This window comes from Ochotona curzoniae, unplaced genomic scaffold (genome assembly GCF_017591425.1).
Source record: "Ochotona curzoniae isolate NIBS_2020 unplaced genomic scaffold, NIBS_Ocur_1.0 contig_2210, whole genome shotgun sequence".
Taxonomy (NCBI): Eukaryota; Metazoa; Chordata; class Mammalia; order Lagomorpha; family Ochotonidae; genus Ochotona; species Ochotona curzoniae.
Window position 1 is genome coordinate 41,677,049 of NW_024465369.1, and position 14,771 is coordinate 41,691,819.

The window sequence follows — 14,771 nt, forward strand, 5'->3', positions numbered from 1 at the left end:
TGTTTTAGTGAAAATAGAATCTTGACATTCATTTTATAGAAACAATAAAAAGACGGAAGAAGGAATATGTAACAATAAATAGATCAAAGAGTGGTATAGATTTGAAAGAATTCTATTTGAAAAGATAAATATTAGGACAGAGAGCAGCTTGAAAATAAAACATCATGACATCTGTATACCTATTATGCCCTTTGAAAAAGCATTCTCAATTGCTCTGTTAAGATACGATGACCTTGCCTTAAAAATAAACAAAAAAGACCCCAAAGGATAAAGTTATGAAATGTGAAATGCACACTTTGAATCTAAGGTGTTCTATAATCTAGAAAAAGAATACCTATCATAAACATTAGATAAGATCTTAATACAAAGCTCTGCTATTAAAAACTGTCCCCAATTATGCCATTTTGGGTAAGTAATAGTAATGAATATTTCAGAAGAAAATAATCATACATAGATCAACTGGGTCAAGAGTTGTTCTTCACCACAGCCTACTCAACAAAAATTTGCCTGGATATTTGATCATAACTATCTGTGTTTATCTATTTTCTTGACAGCTTCATATGCTTATATTTTAGTTTATAACATATTTATGTTCATTTTTGTTAAGATCTATGGTTAGTTTACATATGTTTATGCCCCATGTTTTCCAAGAATTTTGTGAACATCTGGTAGAATGAGTCAGTGGCTCTTTTTACTTCTCTATGTAGTCACTGTTGAGTATCTGTGGGCTTTGGTTGCAGGAGCACCATGGATACCAAGATTCTCGAGGCTCAAGTTCCATTTCTGCAATCCTGCCATAGACTTCACATCATCTGTTGATTAAATACAATGCAAATGCTATTAAAATTGTTGTTACACTGGATTGCATGAGGAATAACCATAATAAAATAAAATACATAATGTTAAATACAACCACAATTTTTCTCCCACATATTTTTTCTGTGGTTTAGTTGATTGCATGAATGTGAAACTCAGAGATCTGGAGGCCCAACTCTAAATGACTCCTTTTCCACACTCTTGTTGGTTTAATTGTGATCACAGTGTTATATTGCTGCATCCAGTGAAAAGAGTTTGCTGGACTAAAATGAAAAAAAAAAAAATGCTCCTTTTTCCCACAAATTTGATGAAATCTCAACGACAAAAAAGCAGCAAAAGCTTCTTGCCTTCTCAATTACTATGCACTATTCCATGTCACAGGTTAAATACAAATTAAGGTGATCAAGTTTAGAATATCAGTACCACAAAGCCTGAGAAAGGATTTGGCTAGAAGTTGTTTATGTGGTATATAAACCCAGAAAGCAATAATGAGTGAGATAGGGATGAAAGAAATGATTCATTACTGAGATTACTGTTGTGAAATGGAGGTTTGAGGGAGCTGACAGCTCAGAACCCTATGCAATGTCATGTAAGGCAGCATTAACTTCCCATTTATCAGCTTCAGTCTTTCTGTCCCCAACTTGGTGGATACTGTCCTCCAGAGCATCAGTTCAGCCTGCAACTGACTTTCCTTAGAGCCAGAGAATGCTCCAAAGAGAAAGGGCAGGAATTAATGTGACCTTGGGCTGAGGTATGACACAGTGGGCAGGATCACAAGTTTCATTGTTGCTATGATAGAATTCTGCCTCTGAAATTTGTGCATAGTTCTGTTCAGTAACCTTCTAAGAAAGGAATCACATGATGAAGCAAAAAAGGGTGGCATGATTTGGAAATCAAGTCACATGGAAAAACAGGAAGTCGAAGTCTCAGGATTTAAGAGACGGTTGGAAAATTAGGTTCAATCAGGTAGATGTGAAGCTGAGCATTCCTGGAATATTTTGCTAGAGCTGTGACATCAGGGATGCACTCATGGCACATGGTACAGGGCACTGGAAACCTCTGCTCTAATACAAAATCTTCAGGAAAGCTGAAATAAAAATGTCTACTTTACAACTTTCTCAGTAACCTTAAAATAAATATGAAACTACAAACAATAAAGGATCAAAGAATTATTTTGCAACTTGACCATTAGAGAATAATGGCCAAATTTCAGAAGAAAGATACAATTCAGCAATTTTTTTTCAATTCATTATTCACAGTGTTATATTTAGATGAAGGAAAAATGTATTTGGTCAACCACTTCATATTAAGATCCATGTGTGTGGAAGTAAATTTGATACATCTGCTCCTGAATTATTTTCTTAAACCACTAACATTATATTTCCCAAGAACTGATTTCCAAAAGAGTCTTATGATATCCCTAAGTTTCTGCCAAACCTACTCAAAGTTATGTGAAAAACCTTTTAAAGTATACATTTTAAAAAATTAAAAAAAAACAAGCTAAAGAATATCTGATTTAATTGCTACAATGGCATTTATGTTGAAATCGAGCACAGAACATGAAAAATATCTACTCAGTACATATTTTTTCATATGCTGTAAGCCCAGTTGTGGTCTGACATAACTAAATATTTAGAGAGCAAACCATATGTGACTGGTCTGTGTATGTGTTTCTGATATACATGTGAAATGGCTGACTCAGGACCAGTTCATAGCTACTCTTGAGAAATGGCCAAAACCAATGCGGTTTTTCTTCCCATTCCTTCACCTCTCTTTTGTTTCCTTACATACTCTTCTGCTGCAGCCTACCTTTAGTTGTTGCTACCATTCCTCGTTGCTACATACACTCCCGCTTTGTCGCTTTGTCCAGCTCTCCGCTCTTCCTGGGACTTCCCACCTTTTCTGATTGCTTCATTAGCTATGTTGAAGTTGACAACCTGCTATTCTGTATCTTCAGCTCTGCTTTCACTCTTGAGAGAGATTATTCACTACATTTGAATAACGAACAAGTAACTCAAATTTAGTAATCTCATGAGTATTTTAAGTCTAAGCTAGAATTAAGTGCACGTTTGTATTCCGTTCTAATTTTATCATCTGCTCCCCACTCCCTACCCCACATCCAGTTAGTGTTCAAGTTCAATCCATTCTTTCTCTTAAACATCTTTCCAATCTGAAACAAACCATCACCTTCCATCACTTGAGTAGTTGCGATCCCTTCCTGGATGAGCTACCTTTATGTAAGAGTTTGCTTTATATTCTTCCTGTAGCTGCCAGAATTACTTTCTCAAAGAGATATCTGAGCACCCTTCCTGCTTCAAAGCCTTTATTTAAAAAAAAAATTAAACTTCTAATATAGTTTTAAAATTCTAAATATTTTGTTCTTCTTAGAGTTTTGAACTCTTCTTTCTGAATTTACCCTTCTCAAGCTATGTTTTAAATTTCCCTTTTCCTAGTAGAACAACAATACTATGTTCCTCACATTTCATAGACATTCGTATAAACTTCCTCTTGTGTTTAAAATCTCTTTGCAGAACCCACTTCACCTCACCAAACATCCTTCCCCATTAACACTTCCATCCCAACCCCTTTTTGCTGGCCACCTGAGAGACTTCTTTGTCCAAAAAACCTTTCTCTTTTTGCCAATGATAAGTTAAATACCTTTGTTGTCTGTGGAAATTACCACCACACTTTGTGTTTCCCCTGTTACACTCCTTATTATCACCATATACAATGTGATTGCTTCTTGAATAGTCTCTTTTTTAGGGGAATTCAAAATCTCTAGCAAAGTTGACCACAGTTCCTAATAGACTGCTCAATACATAAACTACCACAGTTCCTAATAGACTGCTCAATACATAAACTATATATATATAAAGTAAAGGAAACGTTTAGATGCCATACTATTGGCATAGGAAGAGCTATCAATGTTACACTAACTGAATTACATTCTGAATATAATAACAGTTGAACTTCATCACTTTATGATCCTTGCCATGGATTTCAAATAATGTTATATTAATATAGTCACTCCTGTCAAATACATGGTATATAAATATATATGTATATATATAATATTTTCAAATGAATGCCCCCAAATTAGTCATAAAATTATTAACTAATAATTCATATTAAAAATGTATTTAACAAAGCATTAAACTTGGGCAGTTATGACAAATAATTAAATTCATTGTATGTAAAGAAAACTTTGGAGAGGGTCTTTATTTTACTCTCTTTTCTAAAATGAGAAACCATCGTGCTTCTTCTGGTTGACTAACACAAACCACAGAATAATTAACTAGTCACTGAATAGTAACTCACATGAAACAGTAAGCACTCTGGAAGGAGAACGAGATGGAGGACAGGTAAGGAGCTATTCCAATTACTATCCTGTCTGCCTCATCTATGGGGCATCACTATTCAGTCTGCTAATCTCTGAATTATATTTTTTCAAGCTCACCTGAATTATTTCTTTTCCTTTTACTTATTAGGAAACTAGGAGTTCACCTGGAAATTTGTTGAGGATACTTTTGAGATCTCTTAGGTAATAGACAAACGAGATTTTAGGACTTTAAAATAACTAAAGCCTATGTTATTCAAATCCTACCTACTTAAAGGAAGCTAGAGGTCAAAATGATATAAAAGATATTAATCAGAAGATATTAAATGCTAACTAGATAATCACTTTATTATTTAGTTAATATTAATAATTAATGATCACCTTGTGAATAATTACTTCAACAGAACTACTCTGAGACATCTGGTAAACATTTTAAAATTCATCTATAAAATTAATATGAAAAGGATGTTTTATAATCAGTTCAGGGTAATTTTTTGGAAAGAAGACAGATTGTTTCAGAAACTAGAAGTGTGTATGTTTGGAAGACATGTGGCTGTTTGGATTTCAATCCAAAAGAAAACCAATTCATTGTATGAATCAGCTTATTTTCCTGAAGCAAATGTTGAACATTTGAATTCCAAAAGGCAGAAAACAAGTGGCAATGATTACAAGTCACATCTGATAAGAGTGTGCAGTAGTTCCTTGGCTTCTGTATAAAATGGTTATGTGATAGGATAAAATATGCTTAAAACAGAAGTAGGTCCACAAGAATTGAGAATATTAATAGGAAACAGATTTTGAGGTTTCATACAATATTTGATGTTTTATTTTATTTTGGTTCTTTTACTGTGCTTGGAAGTGGCAACAGAAATTATGAAATATAAACAAAAGGTAGTTTGGAAGATTTCTAACCTCAAGCAAAAACGATTCCTGGTTCACAGAATATTTCTTAACTCATATGTCTCGTGCTTTGTCATCTCCTCCACAATCTTTTAAAAAGACTTGTTTATATTTTATTAGGAAAGCAGATTTACAGAGAGAAGAAGACAGAGGCAGAGAGAAAGACCCTTCACATTCTGGTTCGTTCCCTAAATGGCCCCAGTGCTGGAGCTAAGCTAATCTGAAGTCAGGAGACTCCTCTGCATCTCTCATGCACGTGCAGAGTCCTAGGCTTTTGAGCCTTTCTCTGCTGAATTGCCAGGCCATCAGCAGGGAGCTGGACAGCAAGTGGAGCAGCCAGAACATGAAATGGCACCCATATAGGATGTCAGTGCCTAAAGATGGAGGATTGGTCAGTTGAGCCAAGACATCGGTTTTCTCCTACCTTTACAATTTAACAGATAATTTCTTATACCTGACTGCCCCTAAAATGAGTATTGGGGAATGGACTGAGAGTTAAAAAGGCATTGGAATAAAAATTGAAAAAAACAATGCCATGAAGTTACATAATATGCTACTGAATGACTAATGTATTCCTGAAGAAATGAAAAAGTCAAGAACCTTCTTGAAGAAAATTATGCTACTGCATGATCTATGACTCATTGAAGAATTTAATCAGAAGATAGTGTTTTGAAGAGATGAAACTAACAAAAAAATCAAAATCCATGAGATATAGTTTCTGCTTATCTTTGTTGGTGAGATACGATTTTGTTTTGTGGCTTTTCATTTAAGGGGATGCATAGTAACTGTGTAATGTAGACTATCATATCCAGATGTGAGGATACAATGTAGTATGCATCTCTACTTTCAGACAAAGATGGACTCCCAATCTTGACAATGAGATATGCCATTGTCTATGCCCACAATAATGGACATATGATTGTATACGAAGAACTATACTATAGTAATTATATAAGGGAACTCAGTGAGTGGGGAGGGAATTGGGGAAGGGATAAGGGAAATTTCATAATCTATAGAACTGTATCATAAAATGACAATAATAAAAAGTAAAAGCAAAAGAAAAAACAAAACAAAAAAAGGCATTGGACAATTCAGTTATATTCCTACTTTAATCAATTAAAAATGGAAAACTGTAAGTAATACTAAGCAAATAATACAGCTGAGACAATCCAGGCATGTTAGGGCGAAAATATTTTTCCCTTTTCATCATTCCCTCACATCCTCCTTTCCAGTTTAATCCATATAAATTCATTGCTCTGGTGCTTTCAGTTTGGGCTCCAGTTTAACTAAATCTAAGTGCTCAGGGTTCAACATGGTTAAAACCATTGTCTGGCAGCCCATCTTCAAGCTCCCAATGAAAGGTCCCAAGAGACCCCAGCAGATTGTTAGTGAAAGTGTTCATATCTGGTGCTAAATTGGGAGAGTCTGAGCAGTCAAGAAGAATGCACATCATAATTGTGTCCAGAGATTTTGCAGTTTTATTACATTTGATACAACTTAGAAGAAATGCTGAGAATTCCAGTCCTCAACCATATAAAAATCTATGATAGATTTTTCCCGGTGTTTGAAATGAACTGATTCTAATGCTAGAATGCAGAAACAGTAAGGAAATGGCAATTTTATATGCAAAATGAAAAACTGAGTTGTGTTCAGTAATTTTTTTCATTTGTATTTCATTTATTTCTATTCAGTTCTGAAGCCTCCTGGGTTAGGGCCTGTTCTTGAATTAGTAGAACAAAAACCAGCAGCAGAAATTTGCCTCTGATTATCTCCTCCTTATGTTGTTTAACTGTAGACGATCCAGATAAAAACTGTGTTTCAAAGGTCTCCGGATTCAAACATATTAAATATAGAAATAAGATTCTACTGAAACATAATCATTTAGAGTTCACTGTTTTCAGAGATAAGATGGTTAGCTCTCTCTGAGACTTTTACAGGTAGCACCAACATCCTTGTAACTAAATCTCTGAAAAGGTGGAGTAGAAATGGCTTATTCTCTGCTGCTACTGCTTAGCAGAACAGAATTGATTTTTTTCCCCTAATACAGTTGTACTGGGGTCTACTTCCAAATTAAAGATGGACCCCCAATGGAACTTAAGTATATCTTGACAATAGGATGCTGGACTCTCTGGCATTGTCCATGCCTACAATGTCAGGATATATTAAGTAACACAATGATGGACTTATAATTGCTGTTGAAAGACGAGATACTATTGTAGTAACAGGGGAAATCAGTGGAGAGGGAGGGATTTGGGCGAAAGGGTGAGGGGACAATCCCAGAGCCTATAAAATGTATCATAAAATATAATTTTTTCAAAAAGAAGAAAAAAAGAAATGCAAAAATAAAACAAAATATTTAAAATTTCAAATACTAAAAAAAAAATCAGTAGAAACGCAGATATATATGATAGCATCCTAGTTTGCAGCCCATATCAGTAACCTCATTTATTAGACAGAGGCGTAGAATATAAATGTGAATGATATGCAGAACATTCTTAACAGTGCTATGGAAATGAAGTCACGGAAACTTTTCTTATCAGAAATATTTCAGTGGTTTTATTGCTACTATCATATTCAAAGGAAAATGAGCATTACATAGTATTTCTAAAATGCACTGTGGTCCAAATGCAAGGAAAGATTAGTTCCACCTTTGTCTACACCCAGTCCAACGCCAAGAAATAAACTTTCTCTTAGTTCTTGAGAAAGAAGAAAAACTTTGGGTAGCTAGTCAACACAAAGTGTGGCCCCTTGTAGGAAGGTCAAATTAAGACATGCTGATGAAAAGATAGGCAACATTTTTAATTGAGAAACTGGACAAGGAGAGTTAAAAATTCAATTTTGATGGGATGAAAGAAATTTATTTTTATATGACTTAATATTTTACCTTCATTTTGAAAGGTTATTTTTATTGACTATAGAATTCTGAATTAACAAATATTATCTTCCAGTACTTTAAAAAGCTACTCTATTGGTTTCTGTTTTTGGTCAGTTTTGCTGTTACTTTTTTATATTTCAATTGAATGTTGTTTTTTTTTTAAAAGATTTATTTTTATTATTTTTTCATTGGAAAGGCGGATATACAGAGAGGAACGCCGATTCTATGCCGATCCGAAGCCAGGAGCCTCTTCCGGGTCTCCCACACGGGTGCAGGTTCCCAAAGCTTTGGGCCTTCCTCGACTGCTTTCCCAGGCCACAGGCAGGGAGCCGGAAGGGAAGCGGGGCTGCCGGGATTAGAACCGGCGCCCATATGGGATCCCGGGCATGCAAGGCGAGGACCTTTAACCACTTGCGCCACCGCGCTGGGCCCCTCAATTGAATGTTTTAAAGTTTCTCTTTTGTCACTGATCTTGAGAAGTTTTGCTAACATATGTTTATGTGTAATTCTCTTTCACTTTAAAATGGTAATTTTCCCCTTTTGCTCTTCCATTCTGCCTAGGATTAGTCAGGTGTTTGTTTTGTTAATTTGCTCTTAAATCTTAGCTGGAATTCTTTCTTGCCTTTCTTTTTAGAAATCCACTTTCTCTTAGTTTACACCTTCCAGTTTCATCTTAAATGTTTCTTGTTTTTGCTTTCTTAATTTCTTCTTAATTTTGTGTACTTCACTTTAATAACTTTATGGACCCTTATAGTTTTAGAGTTTTATCATCTTGAATTGTGTGCAATGTGCCTTGAGGATAATCCATGGAGTTCTTAAATTTATATTTCTTGAAGTACATCAAGGTCTGTCTTTTCATGGATTGTAGTTCTCTGTTCACATTATTTGTCTTTTAATCTGTTTTTTTTTTTCTCTATTCTTGTCAACCTATTAATCATATTCTTGGACTGCTAATTTCAATACCTGAATCCCTTGTGAGTCAGCTTAGTTATTTTCTTTTAGTTACCCATCTTATCGCTTCTTCCCTAGTAATTTTTATTGAGTGTTAGACATTTCTGATTAAGACAATTTAGAGGCCCTGAAACATTTAGTAAGTATTTTATAAAACCTTTAAAAAGTTTATGCGTGGGCCTGGCATGGTGGCCTAGTGGCTGAAGTCCTTGCCTTGAACATGCCGAGATCCCATACGGGTGTCAGTTCTAGTCCCAATAGCTCCACTTCCCATCCAACTCCCTGCTTGTGGCCTGGGAAAGCAGTAGAGGATGACCCAAAGCCTCGGGACCCTGCATCTGCGTGGGAGACCTGGAGGAAGTTCCTGGCTCCTGGCTCCAGATCGACACAACACCAGCCATTGCGCTCACTTGGGGAGTGAATCATCGGACGGAAGATCCTCCTCTCTGTCTCTCCTCCTCTATTTTATCCAATTTCATAATAAAAATAAAAATAAATCTTTTTAAAAAAAGTTTGTGTGTAATTTTAGGCATAAAAACTAGAATGCTGGTCACTTAATCTAATAATAAATTGTACTAGAATGAGTCTGGAATTCATTTATTCATTTATTTTTTTAAGATTTATTCATTTTTTATTGAAGACAGATTTATAGAGAGGAGACACAATAGAAATATAAAAACAGAAATATCTGTCTGCTGGTTCACTCCCCAAAAGATGACAAGGCCAGAGCTGAGCTGATCTCAAGTCAGGAGCCAGGAACTTCTGGGGCTTCCACATGGGTGCCAGGTTCCAAAGCTTTGGGCTCTCCTCTACTGCTTTTCCAGGCCACAAGAAAAGAGATGGATGGAAACTGGAACAGCTGGGACAGGAATGGGAGCCCATATGGGATCCTGGTGTAGTAAGGTGAAGATCTAGCCACTAGGCTATCGCACCAGACAACCTATTTCACTTTAACATGACTCAGTTTGCCTATATTTTGTATCTGCCCTTGATCTACAAACAAACGCTCTGCAGTCTTTGAAGCTCCTCAGTTCTTCTCTTTTCTAATCTCACAGTTGACAAAATCTGGTGTCAGGCAACCTTCATACAAAATATAAGATCAGTAGTCTTTCAATGCTGTTTTTGCTACATCTCAGAGGGTTTGATATATTTGTTTTATTTTCATGCATTCAAAAAAAATCTTGCTTTTTATTCATAGGTGACACAACAGCATCATTTACTTCAAAATCGTCTCTGGATCCTTTGTTCCTTTGGAGAGGCCCTCTTCCAGGGACCACTTAAGAATCTTTAGCCAGTCACTGAAATCTCTCTGATCTCTTTGCTTCTTGAAGTCTTTGTGTCTTTTAGAATGCATTTTTTCTTTTTCTGGTTTTGATGAGTGAAAACGTTGGTCTGCGGTTAAATGGTCCATAAAACTATAATCTCCGGCCTGGCTCCATGACCTAGTGTCCTCAACTTGAATGCCCTGGGATCCCATACGGGTGCAGGTTCTAATCCCCGCAGTCCCGCCTCCCATCCAGCTGCCTGCTTGTGGCCTGAGAAAGCAGTCGAGGATGGCTCAAAGCCTTTGGGTTCCTGCACCCGCGTGGGAGACCTGGAGGAGGCTCCTGCCTCCTGACTTTGGATCAGCACAGCAATGGCCATTGCAGTAACTTGGGGAGTGAATCACTGGATGGAAGATATTTCTCTATGTCTCTCCTCCTCTGTCTCTGTCTCTGTCTGTCTCTCTCTCTCTCTGTATATATATATATATCTGATTTTGCAATAAAAACAAATGAATCTTTTTTAAAAAACTCTAATTTCACAGTTTTTATGTTTTTTTTCCCCCTATTTTCCTAGTGCTGTGTGTGTCCTCGGTCTCTCACAGTATAAACTCCCTGGCTGTGAGAAGGCTCAGGTTAGCCTGATCATAATGCCTGATTTCATGAAACTCGATCCTTGCCATCCATTTACACCACTGTACTTAGGTTTGTACTGTACTCTGAAATTCTAATTCTGGTTTTGAGGACTGAATTACCTCACAGTACTCCCCTGCACCTGCTTAGTCTCATGTGGATATGTGAATATAAAATTCCTTCCGCTCTTGCCCACTCTTCATCCTGCAAACCTCTGCTCACTGTTAACTCTCGGCAGGTCTCAGGACTGCCTGCTCAAAGGCCACCCTCATCTGGACGCCAGATCACTGTACCAAAGTGTGACACTGTACCTAACAAAAGGATGTTGGCAATATTAATACAGATTTTAGCTTTTCTCTTTTCCTTTACGGTACAATTAATTCAAGAAATTAACCTGATCTCTCCAGGATCTGTATTCAGGGGACAGAATCAAGTAAACGGTGAGGTACAAGAAGTATCAATGAAATAGTCAAAAAAACATAAGTGAGATGGAAACAGAGTCGATAATTTCTGCCATGGAAAGAAAAGAATATTGGGAAATCCCAGTTTCCTTCCTGCTGGTAAGGCAAGCATATGTGGCTGCATCAACTCAGACAGGCAAAGGAAATGCTTTGACAAGCGAAAAAAATCTACTTGGTTTATTTTGTGTGTTTTGTCATCACACTCATATGGTAGTGGCAGCCTTGTGAAACTTGATTCTGCTTTAGTGAATTCTACCTAATCAGTTTATGACTGGTCACATTTGCTTCCCCTTTGATTCTCACTTGCTTGTCTTTGTCACTCTTTGTGGATAAGGTGAGATCACTGTGCCTTTGCAGCAGGGTGTCACTGCCGTTTCCACCCAGGAAGGGAAATTCAGTGAGGCTAGGGGTTTGCTTTAAGGGCACTTAAATGTGCATCTGTCTTTCAATGAATGCTTTTAGAACTTATTTATTTAATGCAATTACTGGTACTTTGGTGTTGAAATCTGTCAGTTTAGTGATTACTCTGTTTCTGTTTTCTTTTCCCTACCCTTACTTGAAAACTTTTTATAATTCTATTCTCATTTATCTATTTTACTACATCTCTTTGTGTTTTGACTGCATGTATGTATAACTGTTTAGTGATTGATGTCATCACAAATATATGTCAGAGTTTTAAGGTATTAATATTATACCATTTCATGCAAAATATAGAAACTTTACTTCCTAATAAATCCCTCACCTTTTCATTTATATAATTATTTTAAATTTTGCCTCTATATAAATTGAATCAGTATTATAAATTTTTATTAACTATAAAATGTGTTGTGGGAAACTCAAGATGTAGCGAACTCTCATTATATTATTCATACGTTTGTTCTTTTCATCATCCTCTTTTCCTTCCTCATGTTCAAAGAATCTTTTACAAATTTATTTCCCTCTGGTTACAGAATCTTCATATATATATACACTTTTAGGGTACATGTGCTGGACAAATGATCTTAGTTTTCCTTTGTCTGTAGTTAGATTTATTTCTCCTTCATTCTGCAAGTGTAATTTCACTGGATATGGAATTGTTGAGCGACAGCTCATTTTGTGCTGCTGTTACTGCTGAGCTGCGTCCTTCTGGCCTCATGATTTTTGATCAGAGTCTGCTATTTTACCAACTGCTTCTTTCTGTTAGTAAGGTGTCATTTCTCACTTGATGCCTCATTACGCTGAATCCCATTTGAATTCTTCCAACAGAGTTGAGGAGGGGAGTTTCATCTCATTTTACTATGTGGGGAATGGAAGGCAAGGTTCTCATTTGGCCTGTGCTGATGCTGTGGACAAGGGCCTTATTGCCTCAAGGCCTCGCCTTGATTGCTCAATATAATTCTCCAGCAGAGAGGGTGGGCGTATCTCCAGGCAGTTAGGTGGATATGGAAATCTGGGTTCTCTATTCAGTTTAACTGATGAGAATGGCAGTGTCCCACTCAGCCCCAATATCCATATCATGTATGTTGCCAGTATACAAACATATATATACATTTACATATATATATGTATATATATATATATATATATATATATATGCAATGAATAGAACAGCTATTGCTGAACGTTTTCTGCTTTGCTCTGTTGTCACTTTTACAATCTTTTGGAGGGACACAATAGGTTTCTTGAAGGTTTCAGGCTTTCCCTTGGTGCTTTATTTTTCTCCATCCTTTCAGTATTTTCAGTTTGCAAGCTCTTCTGGCATCCAGAATTAAGAATAAGAGCTAACAAATTTCTGCTTAAGTTTATATGGGTCTGACTTTTTCTCTCTGCACATATATTGTCTTATATTTTTTTCTGTTGCTAAAACAAAATCCTTGGACCTGGTTGTAAGTTAAGTCTCCATTTGTGGTTCTGACATGCCATATGAGCACTGCTGGATCATGCCCTGACCGCTCCATTTCCCATCCAGCTCCCTGTTTGTGGCCTGGGAAAGCAGTGGAGAACGGTTCATGTCTTTGGGTCCCTGCATTCAGAAGGAAAACCCTAAAGAAGATTCTGGATCCTCATTTCAGATTGGCTCAGCTCCAACTGCTATGGGCATTTGGGGAGTGAATCACTGAATGAAGATCTCTTTGTCTCTTCTCTGTAACAGTGGCAACAGGAGCAAAACAAACGCAGAAAGGGTGTTGTTGAAGTCTCAAAATTGTGAGGGTGATGTTGCCAAGGGTTGTCTCAAGTGAATTTTTTGGCTCCTCTTTATGAACTGCTGAAAAGTAATAAATATATGGAATGTGAAAAGGAATTTTTAAAGGATTATTATTATGCTTTTAAATCTGGGAAAAAAGGTTATCTCAGAAGGATGCCACACCCTCTATCCATCTCACCTTCACAGCTCTAAGCCATAGTTATTACACAGGAAATAGAGTCATTAAGCCATTTTGATATGTGTTGCTGAAAACATTGAACTTTATGCAAAGAAGAGATTAGAGGTCTAATGCATTATATCTACTTTTATTACAGAAATAGATGACAAGAGAGTGACTAACACTCAAGGAGACGTAAGTTTATGTTTTCTGTAATTTTTAATATGAAATATGAATATAGCTAAGATAAATTGTTTCAATTCTTGATTGAACAAACAGTAAAATGGTGACATTAAAAGCTATGCCTCTTGGTTTACTCTGATTGTTCACCTATGAAATGCTCTCACTTGCAAAAATTCTAAAATAATGCACAATGGCAGGATATGGTAGTGATCATTTCAATTTAGTAATGATTGTGTGTGAGAACTAAGGTCTTAGACCAGGAAACACGGAATCCCGGAGGAATGAGATGGTGGGTGTAGGGGGAAACATGTCCTAAAGGTCCTCTGCTGTGAAGGAAGGAAGAGGCTAAGTCAACCTCTGTGGAGACGGAAGTTCTTCCAAGCCTGTATAACCAGACCCAGATGATTCACCAGGGCAGGTCTTTGGCCCAGTGGTTTAGATGCTGCTTGGGATGTCCACATCCCGTGTTTGTGTGCCAACTCTACATCTAATTGCAGCTTTCTCTGAATGCACACCCTGGGAAGCTACAGCTGATGGCTGGCTCCCATGATGGAATCCCTGCCATCTCTGTTCAAGACCTGAATGGATTCTTGGATTCGGTGGATCCCATCTCCAGTTGTGGCAGATGTTTGGAGAGCAAACAAATAAGCAGAAGATCTCTATCTCTGCCACTCTACTTTTCAAATTAATGCATATATATGTGAGAAGTATTAAAAAGATGTGTATTTAATTTCAAATTCAGAAGCAAGTCTGAAAAATGTCACTTTCTACCTGTCAGTGGACAGGAACAGACAGAAAATAGCAACTGGAAAAAACTAAAGGAGCTGATATTATAGTCCATTCAGTATAGAAAGAAGTGAGTAGAGTAAACTTGTGTCAAGAAATGGAACAAATACTGATTAGGATGGTGTATCAACTATAATTAATTCTCCAAAGCCTCATGAGTAGCCATACAATTAAAGATAAAAATTCAGGAAGGATAAAATAGCAAATAGTATCTCTCAGATTTTT

General features: G+C 36.7%; 1 protein-coding gene across 3 annotated transcripts in view; it reads left to right on the forward strand.

Moving 5' to 3' along the window:
- Positions 1-14,771, forward strand: part of PPP1R1C (protein phosphatase 1 regulatory inhibitor subunit 1C) — a 97,896-nt gene that overhangs the window by 39,989 nt on the left and 43,136 nt on the right. For 2 of the 3 annotated variants that reach the window (XM_040972129.1, XM_040972130.1), the window contains exon 3: positions 13,735-13,772. The exons of the other annotated variant lie outside the window; for it this stretch is intronic. In XM_040972129.1, the coding sequence (XP_040828063.1) occupies positions 13,735-13,772 (38 nt within the window). The remainder of the gene's footprint in view (positions 1-13,734; positions 13,773-14,771) is intronic. 3 annotated transcript variants of the gene reach the window in all.